The 14,690-nt window shown below is 58.3% G+C and overlaps 2 protein-coding genes across 2 annotated transcripts; one reads left to right on the top strand and one right to left on the bottom strand.

Annotated features, from left to right (window-relative positions):
- The first annotated feature begins 194 nt into the window (after window positions 1–194).
- On the top strand, window positions 195–7,193 carry DDX49 (DEAD-box helicase 49). The gene is made up of 13 exons (XM_082835717.1): window positions 195–324; window positions 1,202–1,325; window positions 1,944–2,029; window positions 2,118–2,239; window positions 2,581–2,768; window positions 2,912–3,052; window positions 3,795–3,870; window positions 4,168–4,244; window positions 4,421–4,518; window positions 5,598–5,672; window positions 6,318–6,406; window positions 6,499–6,570; window positions 6,662–7,193. Exons 1-13 carry the CDS (start codon window positions 210–212, stop codon window positions 6,848–6,850), a joined length of 1,452 nt encoding a protein of 483 aa, XP_082691843.1. The 5' UTR covers window positions 195–209; the 3' UTR covers window positions 6,851–7,193.
- A 749-nt stretch (window positions 7,194–7,942) lies between these two features.
- On the bottom strand, window positions 7,943–13,362 carry HOMER3 (homer scaffold protein 3). Its single transcript, XM_082835727.1, has 9 exons — window positions 13,280–13,362; window positions 13,036–13,192; window positions 12,652–12,783; window positions 11,543–11,650; window positions 10,414–10,535; window positions 9,740–9,896; window positions 9,296–9,409; window positions 9,100–9,186; window positions 7,943–8,254 (listed from the first exon to the last, which is right to left on the bottom strand). The coding sequence occupies exons 1-9, from the start codon at window positions 13,291–13,293 to the stop codon at window positions 8,063–8,065; spliced, it is 1,083 nt and encodes a 360-aa protein (XP_082691853.1). The 5' UTR covers window positions 13,294–13,362; the 3' UTR covers window positions 7,943–8,062.
- Window positions 13,363–14,690: the final 1,328 nt, after the last annotated feature.

Below are 14,690 nucleotides of genomic sequence, written 5' to 3'. Positions count from 1 at the left end.
AGGGCATCTGTAATTCGATTCGATCCTGAGAGCCAACGGGATTCGGGAAAGAGTGGTAAGGATGTGGTAGAGGCTAGGAATGGCAGTGAGCTGCAAAGGGTGGGACCAGGCAGGAGGCAGACCCAATAAACTGGAAGGCTTTCCTGACGTCATCAACACGCACCGGAAGCACGGCTCACACTGGTGCTTACACTGGGCTGGCGGCGAGGATGGCTGGCTTTGCGGAGCTTGGGCTGTCATCCTGGCTCGTGGAACAATGTCGGCAGCTGGGTTTGAAGCAGCCCACGCCCGTGCAGCTCGGCTGCATTCCCGCCATCCTGGAAGGTGAGTATGGCTAGGCCTCTTCTCCAGGAGGCGTCCCCGCTCCTGTCACCTCACTTTGCCTTCTCGCAGCTTTTGCCCACGCCGGCCCCGTGAGGCGAAGGGCAGTCTTGGCCCTTACGGGCGATCCTGGGTTCCGGAGGCAGACTAGGCAGTGTCGGCGTTTAGGGTGTACGGCTGACTCGCTGTGTGTCCGCACTCAAGTGATGTAATCTCTGAAACTTTTATAGCCTCAGAGCACTGGGAGGGTTTGATGAAAAACTAATAGATAGCACTGGGAAAATTCGGTAGAGCTTGGATTACTATCTCCATTTTACAAATGGAAACTGAGGTTGTCAAGATTACTGGTAAATCCACGGCTCTGGTCCCTAGACTGCTCTTCTCCCCACTCCTCTGGTCCAACCCAGTTTTGCCATTAAAGGGACGCCTTCAGGAAGCCTAGGATGTGACAAATTGAGGCATTAAATAAACAAGGATGAAGGAGTCAGTAGGGAGCATAGGATGCAGACTGGGGGGGAGGACATTCTGGGTTTCCCACGCCCTGATACCCCGGAAGGAGTCAAAACGAGGTCGTGGTTAGTAGCAGGTATTTCAGGTCAGATGGATGTGGGTTCCAGTCCAGCCTGATACTCACTGTCTGTGTATCCTGGGAAAATCTTTGAGACTTTGTTTCCCCTTATGTTAAATGGAGATTATAATGGCTTCGCCCTTCTAAAATGTGTCAGTTGCTCTAAATGGAAAGTTGTCAGAATGCCTGGAACGGGAAGGGCACAGGCCAGTACTGAGCATACGGTAATTGCTCATTAAACGTTAGCTGCTGTAAACTGTGCCCAATACAACACCTGTCTACACCTGTGACACTGCTTTGCCCTCTGCCCAGGTCGGGACTGCCTGGGCTGTGCCAAGACAGGCAGTGGCAAGACGGCAGCGTTTGTCCTGCCCATCTTGCAGAAGCTGTCTGAGGATCCCTATGGCATCTTCTGCCTCGTCCTGACACCCACCAGGTGAGCGCCCCAAAGGCCTCGTGGGTGAGTTAACCAGCTGTGTTCTCTCGGGCAAGCACCTTTACCTCTCTGAGCGCACTTTCCATGTGTGCAAGATGGGGACAGAAATTATGCCCACCTCTTAGAGGTGCTGAAGAATTAACAAGACAGTGTGTGAAAAGTTCTGAGCACAGGGCTTGACTCAGGGGCAAGCAGGAAGGCCGGGAAGTAGGGACACAGGCAGAGAAAAGGCCTGGGCGGAGCTGGGGCTGGGGGCAGAGAGGAGAGGACTTGGACACTGACCAGCCCTGGGGGAGGGGGGACTGACACTTGGGTCTCAGGCTTTGATGACTGTGGTGTTGAGGCCATTGCTGAGGACGTGGGAAGAAGAAAGGCCAGTGTGGGTAGGACTGGTAGGGGACAAGCCATGGGCTGTTTGGGGATCCAGCCTAGTGAGAGGGTAGGGGCCACAAGGGGCCTCCAACACGCAGTATCAGAACCTTTGTCCAAAGGGGACTGGGAGCCTCGGAGGGTGTGTGAACAGGAGAGGTCCAGGCAGGAGGCCGTAGGGTGGAGATGGGAATGAGAGGCAAGCACAAAACCGCTATCTGACCCAGGCTGGCCCCTTCATGCCCACAGGGAGCTGGCCTACCAGATCGCAGAGCAGTTCCGGGTCCTGGGGAAGCCTCTGGGCTTGAAAGACTGCATCATTGTCGGCGGCATGGGTATGGGGGGCCCAGGGAGGCTCTGGGCATGGACCCTCTGCAGCCTCAGACCATCCACCCAGCCTCACCTCTCGCCCTCCACCCACAGACATGGTGGCCCAGGCCTTGGAGCTCTCCCGGAAACCACATGTGGTCATCGCCACACCAGGGCGCCTGGCTGACCACCTCCGCAGCTCCAATACCTTCAGCATAAAGAAGATTCGCTTCCTGGTAAGTCAGCCTGGGGCCCTGATACATCCATGTGGGAAATGTGTGTCCCACAGGCCATCCAGTACCACGCTGGGAATGGTGATAAGAACAGCTCAGGAACCAACAAAAGGGGGTCTGTATTAGTAAAGATAGTTGGGGGCTGGGCCTCTCTGAGGAGGTGACATTGGAGCTGAGATGGGTGAGGGAGAAGGCCTCCAAGACCTAGAGGGAGAGTGCTCTAGGGCCCACATCTTAGACCAGGAAGGAGGCCCATGGGGAAGGTGGGTCGAGCCCAGGCATGTAGTCAGGACTCGGCCAGCACCCTCACCCTAGATCCCTACCCCCTGCTGCCGGCACTACAGGTGATGGATGAGGCGGACCGGCTGTTGGAGCAGGGCTGCACTGACTTCACCATGGACTTGGAGACCATCCTGGCGGCTGTGCCGGCCCGCAGGCAGACGCTGCTCTTCAGTGCCACGCTGACCGACACGCTGAGGGAGCTGCAGGGCCTGGCCACCAATCAGCCCTTCTTCTGGGAGGCTCAGGCCCCGTGAGTCCAGAGCCACACTCCTGGGGGAGCAGGGCAGGTGGGAGTCCAAGTGGGGGTCACACCCAACAGAGGTTACTACCCATGGGCAGGGTGGGCTATTGGCCTCATTCAACAGAAGGGGAAACAGGCCCGCCTGTCCCCAGTGTGCGCACAGTAGAACAGCTGGACCAGCGCTACCTGCTAGTGCCTGAGAAGGTCAAGGATGCCTACCTGGTCCACCTGATCCAGAACTTCCAGGACGAGCACGAGGACTGGTCCATCATTATCTTCACCAACACATGCAAGTGAGTGTGGGCAGGCCTGCCTCTCCCATCCCCCGGGCGCCCCTCCCATAGCCCTTCACGGAGGCCTGAGAGGTGGCCCAAGGTTGGAGGTATGAGGCATACAGATGGTCTCGGCACTCCGGGGCCTCTGCTCAGACCAGCAGTTTCAGAGGATGCACTCAAGGGGGCTCAGAGAGGTCAAGCAGTTTGCCAAGGTCACCCCTCCTGAAGGCAGAGCCAGGATTTGGGGTTCCTCAGACCTGCCTTTAACCGGAAGGGCTGAGGGCCTCAGGCTCTCTCCAGGAGACCCCTGCAGCAGCTGAGAAGGCCCTGGAGCAGCCTATTCGCTGTGGTCTCAGGATGTCAGTGAGGCCTGGCACATCAGCACCAACACCTGGGGCTGTCCTCTCCGCAGACCCAGGGATTTCAAAATCCTTTGAGGCATTCAGGGAGAGCGTCAAGGAGCTGTAGAGTAGCCTAGCCTGAGCCAGCGTAGAAGGGCAGTCCACAGCACGTGGAGGAGACCTTCTGACTGCTGCCCCCCAAGAATTTCTTGGCCACCAGAAGAGAAAAGTCTGGATGTAGGGCCCACTCTTGTTGGCTTAGGCCAGGGGAGGGGTCAGTGGGCAGGACACTGCAGCCCGGCTTCTCCTTCCCCAGCTGTGCAGGGCCACCTACTTGGGGACTCGGGGGGTGGGAGGGCCAGGAGCACCTTTCCAGGACCCTAGCGCTAGATGGGCTGACAGCACATCCTTCCTGCCAGGACCTGTCAGATTCTGTGTATGATGCTGCGCAAATTCAACTTCCCCACCGTGGCTTTGCATTCCATGATGAAACAGGTGAGGCGTTGGGCGGCCCCACAGATCCCCTCACCCGCCAGCCTTGCCCTGGGGACTTCTCCCAGCTTTTGCCCAGGCCCTTTCCTCTGCCTGGAACACTCTTCCTGCCACCTGTCTGCCCCAGTCTGGCCTCCTCAAGGTCATCTCCCTCACTGGACTGTGAGCCACTTGAGGGCGGAGACTGTCCTGGCCTCTGTCCTGTCCCCAGGCCTCACATAGTAAGCGCTCAAACGTTTGTTGAGATGCTACCTCACACCCCGCCCCCCCACCCCCAATTCTCTCCCCAATCCGGCACAGAAAGAACGCTTTGCCGCCCTGTCCAAGTTCAAGTCCAGCATCTACCGGATCCTGATCGCGACAGATGTGGCCTCCCGGTGAGCAGCTCCAGGGTACTCCCTTCCCCATGACGCCCCCCACAAAAGGGCCAGAGGGAGGGACTGGCTTCAGGCATGGGTCAGGCAGCCTCAGCTTCACTGCTGAACGACCTTGGGTGAGTCCCAACCTCAGTTTCCCCACATGGACAGAGGTGCTGACCGACCTCTCTCTCCAGGGGCCTGGACATTCCCACGGTACAGGTGGTCATCAACCACAACACCCCCGGGCTCCCGAAGATCTACATCCACCGAGTCGGCCGGACAGCCCGTGCAGGTGAGCACACAGGGTGGGGCAGCCTTTGGCACCCGCCCCTTCTGCCTGCCCACACCACGAGGAGCCAGAGTCACAAGCTGGTGGGACACAGGAGGGCTACAGGCCACAGGTGAAAGACACTAGAGGAAGCACTTGCAAGTTGGGGGAATCGGCCTTTCAAAACCGTAGGTGGGGGTGCTCTGTCTTCTCACCCCCAGCAGCACTAGCAGTGTCCCCTGGGGACACAGTACACACTGGCCCCATCCCCACCACTCCCTGTTGCCTCACCCCAGGCCCCTTTACCCGTCAGGGCTGCCAATCCATGCCCAGCAGCAAATAGGTGTACGAGTCCTGGTGGGTATGACGCTGCCCTGTGGGATTTGGTGTCCAAGTTCAACCCCTCGCTGTGACTCTGGCTAGGAGCCAAGGAGGCATCCTTGTGTCTGCTCCCCAGCCCCACCCAGGAGGGGCGCAGAGTCCAGGAGATTTTCTCACACCTGGAGTGGGCAGAGAGACGGTTTCTGGGGCCAGACTGGGCCTGGCCCTTCTCTCCTCCCCTGTGGCCTCAGGAAGGTCACATCAGCTCTCTGGGCCCCCACTGCCTCATCCAACAATGGGTAATAAGAAGGTGACACCTGTTTGGGGCTGCTCCGAGGGCCATGGGCCTGGCCAGCTGCCAGTGCTGTTCCAGCACTAGTCACTGTCACAGGAACGGGGAATGGAGAAAGTGGTGTGCAGAGACCTGAGCTGAAGCCTGTCTGGGCTTATTGCTGACAGAACGTGGCCTGGGCTCCCTGGCGGCCACACCGAAATGGGAAATCAGCCACATCATCTGTATAAGGCCAAGCTGGCAGGAGAGCTGCCTCTCCCTGGAGTCCTGCAGCTCCCCTGGGACAGACCTGCCTACTACGCAGAGGTCAGGCAGGGGGTTGAGCCCTGACGCCCTGAGCGTCATTCATCTCCAGTCACTCACTCACCCACCGAGCTCCTGTACTGTTCCCCTTGATTGAGAGGAGCCCTGAGCCGCCTGCTGGTCAGGACCTGCTTCTGTTGGCCCTTTGTCTTGGCCTCCAGCACACAGCCTGGGTGTGTCCCCACAGGGCGGCAGGGACAGGCCATCACGCTGGTGACGCAGTATGACATCCACCTGGTACACGCCATCGAGGAGCAGATCAGTGAGTGGAGGGGCAGAGGAGGAGAGGGGAGGGGAGGCGGGTGCTTCTGGGTGAGATGCCACTCAACCCTATCAGACACCCGCTAGCCTGCTCACGTGAGCAGGCTTAAACTGCGCTTTCCTTCTTATGCAACCCTCAAAGAAGTTTCTTTTGCCCAGTTGTTGAAACAAGCTCTGCAATGGCCTTCAGCAGCTGAAAGCCACATCTGGTGGGAAGGGACTTTGGTTTCTCAGACCAGAGTGTGTGGGTGGTCCCTGTGGATGAGTCAGAAGCCCCAGGGCTCGGGCCTGGGCAGGTTTGAAAAACCCCCTTGGGTGGTTTAATGTGTAGCCAAGACTGAGAACCTCTGGGGCACCTCCAGTCACTGCACAGACTGTCCTAAGATTCAGAAATGTCTTGACTTTAAAGGATACTGTTTCCAGGAAAAAAAAAAAAATCCCTAGTCAAATTCATAGTATTGCTAACAACAAAAAAAGAGCAGTCTATACCTTCCTTGGGTCTGAAATCTTAGATCTTGCCCACCTGATCCTTATCTGCTACGGCCCTGGATGGCCTTGCATGCCCTGCTACACAGGGAACTCACTACATAGTTGAAATCCCTCTCCATGTCGTGCCTGCCCCCCTGTGACCCTGCTGTCCCCACAGAGAAGAAGCTGGAGGAGTTCTCGGTGGAGGAACCTGAGGTGCTACAGATCCTCACACAGGTCAACGTGGTGCGGAGGGAGTGTGAGATTGTGAGTGTCGGGGAAGGGGCTGGTCCTTGGGGCCCAGGGTGCTTCCTGGAAGATGGTGACCCCCAAGACGGCCTCTCCCTCCCGCCCCCCAGAAACTGGAGGCAGCCAACTTTGATGAAAAGAAAGAGATTAATAAGCGGAAGCAGATGATCCTGGAGGGGAAGGTGAGGGCTGAGCCGGTGGTGGCGTAGGCGTGGGGCACAAGCTTCCCCACGGACGATCAGCTTAGCCACCTTCCGGTCCTCCCCATGCCAGGATCCCGACCTGGAGGCCAAGCGCAAGGCCGAGCTGGCCAAAATCAAGCAGAAGAACCGGCGCTTCAAGGAGAAAGTGGAGCAGGCACTGCAGCGGCAGAAGGCCAGCGGGGCTGGCCGCAGGGGGTGTCCATCCAGGGCCCAGCCTGAGGCCTGCTTGTCCCCAGCACCCGCTCAGGGCCCGGCCTGAGTTCCACACGGCCCCCGTCTGCCCAGCCTGGGACGCCTTCATCCAGCTGAAGGTTGGAGGGTCCTCCCCTCAGGATAATCTCTCCTCCTAGTCTGCCCAGTCCCCCTCAGTGGAGCCCACGGACACCCACGTTCGGTGCGCAGCCCTCCACCCCACCCTGCAGCCCCTGGTGGCCCCTCCTCAGAACCTTGGCCAAGAGGCAGGCTGCAGAGGAGGAAAGAAAGCTATGAGGTTGGGCCCAAGTCCACGTGCAGTGACCCCAGCCCAGGGTCACCCTGGGGGTGCTGTGGGGCCCCAGAGCGAAGGTGTGTCGTTGCAGGAGATGCTCAATAAATGAGTCTTTTGACTTCCCCAGTCTGACTCTCGGGGAGCAGGGGCAGAGGGAGGAGGGTATGACCGCCTATACTTCTCAAGTCTCCCAGAACACCACTTACCACCCCCCCATCCCTCGGGTCTCCTTTCCTGTGGGGCCAGGCCCAAAGCTTTGAACTGCAGTGCTGACCATTCCAGCCGAGTGACCTTGGGTTGGTGAAGCCCCTTATATGGGCCTTGGTTTCTTCATCTGGAAAATGGGCATAGCAACTGCTCTTCTCTGCAAATGCAGATGTTTTGGTGAGATCCCTCCCATGCCCAGTGAACACAGCCATGGGCTAGGACCTTCCCCTCCTGCCCACCTGCTTGTATTTGGGGTTTGTGGCCAGAGTGAAGTGGTGGGAGGAGTCCTTAACCAGGGTCCACCTTAGTCCAAACTGGTCCAGACAACATGGGCAGAGCCCAAGAAAATGGGGCAGCAGAGCCATGCGGCCTGGGTGTGCCCCTGAGGCTTTCTGAGCCTCCCTCTCATCTCTGAGTGGCTCACCAAACCCTACACAGACCAAGGGCAGCGGGTCCAGTGACGGCGACCAGGTACCTAGCTACTCACACACCACACACAGCCACGCTTAGAAATGTAATTTGGGCACCAGCACATGCCCTGGGGAGTCTAGAAATTCTACACGATGAAGAGCTCAAAAACAGCCCGTGAGCTGTGAACAGCCAGGGCCGGCTGGAGTACTGTGGACAGGCCCTCCCCAGGCTGAGTCGGGCCCCAGTCCCTGCCGGGGGAATGGCCCACTGTGCCGCCTGCGGCCTGGCCCGTGCCCCAGGCGGGAATCGTTCATGTAAAACTAGCTCCCGCAGGCCCCTGCTCCCACGTAGACCCAGAGGCCGGACTCAGGGCGTGCCCTCGGCCAGGCGGGCCAGGCCCTCCCGCAGCTCGCTCAGCTCAAACAGCCTGACGTCCAGCAGCTGCGCGGCCCGGCCCACCTCGGCCCGTGCCCGCTCCCGCTCTACCCGTGCCTCCTCCAGGCTGCGCTCTGTTGCCCGCAGCTGGTGCTCCAGCTCCGCGTTTCGGGTCTCCAGTTCCTGCAGGGAGAGGGCAAGCAGGGTTGGGGGCCCCAGCAAGTCTCAAGGGTCCAGCATCTGAATGCTATCCCCACAGCCTCCACTCTGGGCCAAGCCCTCTCTGTCTCCTGGCCTCCTCCCTGCCACCTCTACCCAAGACACTCCCTGGTCCCCTGATTGGAACATCACTGAAATGACCACATTCCTCTTCTGCTCAAGACCCTCGTCACCCATCATGCTGGGAATGAAATCCATACCCCTCCTCGCTCATTCCAACCCAGGCTTGCTGGCTTCCTTGTGGTTCCTTGAACGTACTTTCTCCCCACCTCAGGGCCTTTGCATATGCTGTGCACTCTGCCCAGGAAACAACAGGGAGCATTCCCCCAACCTCTCTCTCTTTGGGGGCACCAGCTCCTTTAACTTCTCCCTCCTGCTGGACTCACAGGACATGCTTGAAGGTTTCTCAGATAAAGTCTACAGTGAGGGCCAGGCCAGCACACCTGGGTACAAATGCAAGCTCCTGACCTCAGGCTGGGAATGTGTGAGGATTTGATGGGGTCAAGAATGAAGATTCAACAGAGACTCAAAAACTGCTTGTTGAATGAATGGAAGGAGATGAAACATTGTACTAATAACCATGTTTTATAAACCACCCACTGATTCCGTCCTTCCATGCACCTGGTCGTCCAAATCCTTCACAACCTTAGATGTCTTCCTACTCCATTTATAGGTGAAGAAACTGAAACTCAGGGAGGCACATAGCTGTCCAGAACCCACTAGGTAGGGAAGATGCCAGGTCTGTCCTACATCAGAGGCTGGCTGCCTTGGGTGGTCACCCCACCCCGCCTCACAGCAACCGCACACACCTGCACCTTCTGCTGTGTCTCCTCACGCTCGGCGCTGTCTGGGGCCTCACGGGGACCACCAGTCTGGCTCTTCAGCGTCTGGATCTCCTAATGGAGAAGTTCCCAGAATCCATTCTGAGAGTCCTGGCTCCCCCATGGGAGATCAGGGAAGGCAGGGCCCAAGGAAACACAAACGCATACAGACACGCTCACACACCTGGTCCTTAGTTTGCACTAGTGCCTCCAGCTGCTCCAGCGACTGGCCCGGTCCCTCCTTCTCACTGACCGCGGGTGGCTCGGCGGTGGCAGCCTGGGCCTCCAGCTCAGCCACCTGTGCAGACAGGAAGGTCAGCCCCTGACGCCCCAGCCTGTACTCTCCTGATCCCTGGGGAATATGCCTGACCAGCCAAGCCCATGACTGGGCACTAACCCCTTCTGCTTGGGGCCACCACCCCGCCTCTGGCAGGTGGGTCTTTAGGGTCTGACAACCCTCTGAGGCCGACATTATTTCAGACCCATACTACAGAACAAGAAACTAAGGCTCAGGGAAGTGATTTGCCAAGATCACACAGCCAGCCAGGGAACCCAGGACAGATAGGAGGCCGGGGCTTCACAGTGGTCCGGGCCACTTGGGGTCTCTGGGAGGGAGGGGCTTCCTCACCCGCTGTCGCAGCCTCTCGGCCTCTGCGCGCTGGGCCTCCAGCTGCTGCCTCCACTGGGCGGCGGCGGCGTTGGCCTCTCGCAGGGCGCCCGCCAACTTGTTGTTACTGTCCTGAAGCGCGAAGAACTCGGCCTCCCACTGCACCTCGCCCACCGAGCTGCGGGGACGCTGGAGTCGGCAGAGGGCAGGGCGGGGCCTCACTAGGCCTGAGGCAGGGTGAGGGAGGTGCCGGGCTGGGGGCGGGGTTATGGTTGGGGCCAAGGTACCTCGGGACTAGGGGGTGGGGACGTCCCGGGGAGGCGGAGTCTTGTCGGGGGTGGGGTCAAAGTAGGCGCTTTGGTGTCAGTTCAGTGAGACACAGTCGGAAGGCCAAGCAGGATCAGCCCAGGAGATGTGGACAGCACAAAGTGGGTGGGGAGGCACCCGTGGGTTTAGAATTAGCCGGGGGAGATGTGGACAGGCCAGAGTTAGCCCCGAGTAATGGATGAGGCAGGAGCGGGGTCGGCTCTGGAAGGGGCATAGTCTGGGTGTCTCCTCTCCTACCACACTGGCCTTGGGTCCAGTGTCAGATCCCGCCGCTTGAACAAGTCCCTATAGTTTCTGAGAACTTCCTCTCCCCTCTTCCCCAACCCTTCGTCCTGCCACGCCCCTGTGCCCCGCCCTACCCCCCTCACCCCTCGGACAGCATCTTTCTGAGCCGCTCGCGCTCAGCGGGGCCGGGAGCGTCCGCGCTCTGGCTGCGGAATAGCTTCTCGTCGCCGGGGCCGTTGGAGCTGACGAGGGGGCTCGGGGGCACCTAAGAGCATGGGCAGAAGTGAGGGCACAGTGAGGGCTGATGCTACGTGGGTCGTGACTGAGGGCAGGAGGTCTTTCCCAGCACTGGGATCTGACTGCTCCTTTGCCCTCCTCACCCACCACCAATGGCTCCCGATGGCCCCTTTCTGGGCCCTGCCCCCCACCTTGTCCGCTGGGCTCTCACCAACCCCCAGGAGCAAACCTGATGCAGGCTAGCCTAAACCCCGGGAGATACTCATAATCTGCAAAGCGGGGAGCAATCTGAAACCTCCATGCTGTTCCCTCAGAGCAATGACCTTCCCTGGGGCCAAATTTCAACATCCATTTAAAAATCCTACAGGAAATACACTCCATCAGGCTAAATTCATTATGAATCCACCTGCTGCCTGGACCAACCTACTTTTTCATCTCCTTAATCCCTGTGCCCCGCCCTGGGCCTGGCACACAGTATGCGGTCAGTAAATGATGCTGAGGGACTTCCCTGGTGGTCCAGCGGGTGGGACTCCGTGCTCCCAACGCAGGGGGCCCGGGTTTGATCCCTGGTCAGGGAATAGATCCTGCATGCGTGCCACAACTAAGAGTCTGCATGCCGCAACTAAGAAGCCCGCATGCCGCCGCAAAGATCCCACGAGCCGCAACTAAGACCCGGTGCCGCCAAAATACATAAGTAAAATAAAGAATAAATATTTAAACTAAATAAATAAATGATACGAATAAGTTAGTGGGAGAAAACACCCAGGGACAGTTTTTTACTCTGCCGCTCTACTTAGCCATTTCAACTTCCACATTTCAACTCTGCCCTGTGAGCTGGTTTTCTGGCCTTCCTTGATCTAACATTTGGACAGCCTATGACACGCTCCCATGGCACCCACAGCCCTCTTCCATGGTCCTTGCCATGGATCTAGTTTTACTTCATCTGTGAGCATTTGGTCCTGGGAACCGGCACAGCACCTAGACCCCCCCAATATCAGTTGAGCTCCTGGCACGCATGGGACAGGGAGTGCTGACCTGGTGGGCAGTGAGCCCCAGGGCTGGACTGGTGAGCTCTCCCCCATCCTGAGATTTCTCCCGTGCCAGCCTCGCTGCTTCCTTCACTTCCTGGAACTTCTCGGCAAACTGAGGAATGGGGGGCAGGAACAGACAGTCAACAAACCCCCAGCCCCCTCCCCCAGGGTCCCACCACATTAGCTCCACCCAGTAGCAGCTCTGTCGCTTTGGAAGGAACTTTAGAATTGAGTGCATCCCCTCCTCTCATGAACTGGAAGAGTGGGAAGTAGGCTTGGAAAACGATGCCCAATGAGCAGAGTGGGTATCAGGATGGGGGGGGGATGTTCATGGAGGTGTATCACAGTGAGCCACCTTGAGAAAGGGGCCCCCTTTCCCTCTCAGTCAGGCTTATTTCAGCAAGGAGAGCCTCAGGTGGGTGCTAATCTGTCTTTCATTTCCAGCTAGGGTAGGATACACTTTTTTTTTTTTTCATTTTAAAATAAATTTCCTTAGCTTGAAAGTAATTTTTTAAAGAAACATATTTACAGACATACAGCCAGTTGATTTGTGCAAAGGGGCCAGTGCAGTTCATTGGGGGTTGGGGGGGGTAGATGTTGTTTTCAAAAAATGGCCCAAGAGCAACTGAATCCTCATGTGGGAAAAAAACACTCCTACTTTAAACCTCCGGTAGAAATTAATTCAATGATCTAAATTTGAAAGGAAAACTAATGCTTCTAGAAGAAAAGCAAAGCAAAGCATCATGAACTCAACAGGATTCAGAGAGCACGAACCGTACAGGGAAACAATGGATAAGACAATACTGAACTCAAGAAACAGCAGAGGGTGGAGGAAGGCGATAAAGAAGGTAATGCCAGGGGTGCGGGGAAGCACCCAGCCCATCCTAGGCACCCAGAGAGGGGCAGGCTGTGTCCGAAATCGGAGCAGGTGGCCGACAGAGCTGGAATGTGAACCAGAAAATTGGGAAGGAGCTACTGGCTTGTCCAATTCTGTAGGCCCATCCTGCAGCTGGGAAGATGGAGGCCCAGCATCTGTCCAGGGTCCCCCAGTGCACCCAAGAGGAGACCCAGCCCCAGCCTCATTCCTCCCACCATGCATCCCTGCAGGCCCACCTGAGTCAGATGGTGCTCAGAGGCAAAGCCAAGGCCATAGACGGTGTTGGCGCGGCCGTCCGCCCACTGCCCGAACTTCTGGGACGTTTTGGTAAATGTCATGTTGGGGGTGACAGTGCTGTTGATGATGGCCTGGGGAAGGCGATGGGGAGAAAAGTTCCCGGGTGATGGGACTGGTAATAGTGAATGTGAAACCCCCAGGGATATAGCTTTGTATTAGCACCTCAGAAGTCCTTGGTCTGAGCCATTTCAGGAGGAAGACTGAGACCCAGAAAGACTCAGGGTACTCGCCCGGCCCCCAAGGCACACAGCAAGGAAGCGACTGAACCAGGCTTGTCCCTAGGATCCTTGGCACCTGCCACCCCACCCAAGCCCCACCAGGACCTTGGCACCCCCAAGGCTGATGATTCGGTAGACGTTGCGGGTGGCATCGTAAAAGTAGGAGACAGTGAGTGCGTGTTTGCCCGCGGGGATCCAGTTCCGCTTGGTGGCCGGGTCGATCTGGAACACGTGCGCCCGTGTGCTGAAGATGGGCTGCTCCCTGCATGGGGAGAGGGTGTTCAGCGGGGGCCAGGCACCGGCCCCCCAGGGGACTCAAGGCCAAGCTTTGGTAGAAGCAGGGGCTCACCTGGCTGTGGACATTGGTCAGGCTTGTCTGGGTGGGCTCCAAGGGACAGCCAGGGGGATGGTAGGAACAGCTGGCTTGGCCTCTGGGGGGACAGGACGTTTGTGAGTGTCTCCCCAGACCAGGCTGTGGGAGGCCAAGCATGTCCAGCCCCAGGACCCACTTCCAAGTACACCATTCATAGAACTTCAATCCAAAAGTGAGGGAATCACTCAGCAAAAAGACCCCAACTCTGTCCATTGGGAGGAAACTCTTGCAACACCCTGGGCAGGAGACGGCCTCTGATAGGAGCCAGGTGGCATCTAACAGCCCAGCATATACCTCACATCTTCCCGGTTACTGGACCCCCAGTGAAGACTTCTCAATCTCTGGGCTGGGTGGAGGAGGCCAAGGTGGCCAACTCCTGTTCAGTACTTCCTGACACTTTCGTCCATCACTCCTCAAAGCAGGGCCTCCATCGATAAGTGGGGCATTGACAGGTGCCTACTGGGAGACGGGTCCCCCACTGGACCCACAAAGAGACCCCTCAGCTTCCACTGTAGGGCAGAGGCACACCTTGGAGTCAAAGTCCAAATCCCCAGGGAGCCTCCAGCCTAGTTAAAAAGACAAGATATGGCTCAACAGGTCTACCATGGTGCCCACCCATCACCACTCAATCCCAGTACCATGGGGCTGGGCGGGATCCAGGTCCACGAGAGACCTGGGGGAGGGGGGGAGGCAAACTAAGGGAAGGGAGGCCTGGACTCGGTAACCTCCGTGGTCAGAGGGGGGAATGCCCCCCCACTCTGTCCTGGGCAGCTTCTGTCCCGGTCACAGGGTCTGAAACCGGAGCCCCTGGGTGGGGGAGGGGCAGAGACTTCGGCCGGGGTTGGGGGTGAGTCCTGGGTCGAGCCAGGGTTCCGGGGCGCAGGGATCCTAGAAACTCAGGCCCCTCCTGCCCGGACGTTCCTGCAGCGGATGTTCCTGCAGCGACTTGCGGCTTTGGGAAAAGTTACTCACCAAGAGTCATGCGCCTCGGACGCTGCCGGCCGCGGGGCTCCAAAGGGGAGCCCGACTCCGCCCGGTGTCCGGGATCCACAATCGCGTGCGGGGGCGAAGCCCCACCCCAGGAGCCCCAGTGCAGGGGATCTGATATTCAGTCAGGATCGAGTTCCCAGGGTCAGGACCAGGGTGCCCTATGCGCGCCCCAACTTCGGGAAGTGCCGCCCCCGACCCTGGAACTTCCAGGATCCCTGCGACGCCCCGCCCCACTCCGGGTCCAGAACTTCGGGGACACGTTATCTACCTCCTGCAACCGCAGGTCCAGAGCTTAGGGGATCCTGCGCGCTGTTCCTGACTCCTGAACTTCGGGGACGCCCCTGCCACCCTTCCATCCCCGGGTCCTGAATTTCGGGGTTCCCTCCACCCCAGGTCC

This window comes from Leucopleurus acutus (assembly GCF_964270905.1).
Source record: "Leucopleurus acutus genome assembly, chromosome: 3".
In the NCBI taxonomy this organism is placed as follows: Eukaryota; Metazoa; Chordata; class Mammalia; order Artiodactyla; family Delphinidae; genus Leucopleurus; species Leucopleurus acutus.
The sequence above is the reverse complement of the archived record's forward strand: the minus strand, read 5'-3'. Positions and strand labels throughout refer to the sequence as shown.

Bases quoted from the DNA above. Each gene is read 5' to 3' on its own strand.
- DDX49 (XM_082835717.1), top strand. From the start codon at position 210: ATGGCTGGCTTTGCGGAGCTTGGGCTGTCATCCTGGCTCGTGGAACAA. The intron at 2,240-2,580 runs GTAAGTCAGCCT...CCGGCACTACAG, and splicing joins TAAAGAAGATTCGCTTCCTG to GTGATGGATGAGGCGGACCG. The intron at 2,769-2,911 runs GTGAGTCCAGAG...GCCTGTCCCCAG, and splicing joins TTCTGGGAGGCTCAGGCCCC to TGTGCGCACAGTAGAACAGC.
- HOMER3 (XM_082835727.1), bottom strand. The intron at 12,784-13,035 runs GTCCTGGTGGGG...CGCCTTCCCCAG, and splicing joins TCAGCCTTGGGGGTGCCAAG to GCCATCATCAACAGCACTGT. The intron at 9,187-9,295 runs GTGTGTGAGCGT...CTTCTCCATTAG, and splicing joins TAGTGCAAACTAAGGACCAG to GAGATCCAGACGCTGAAGAG.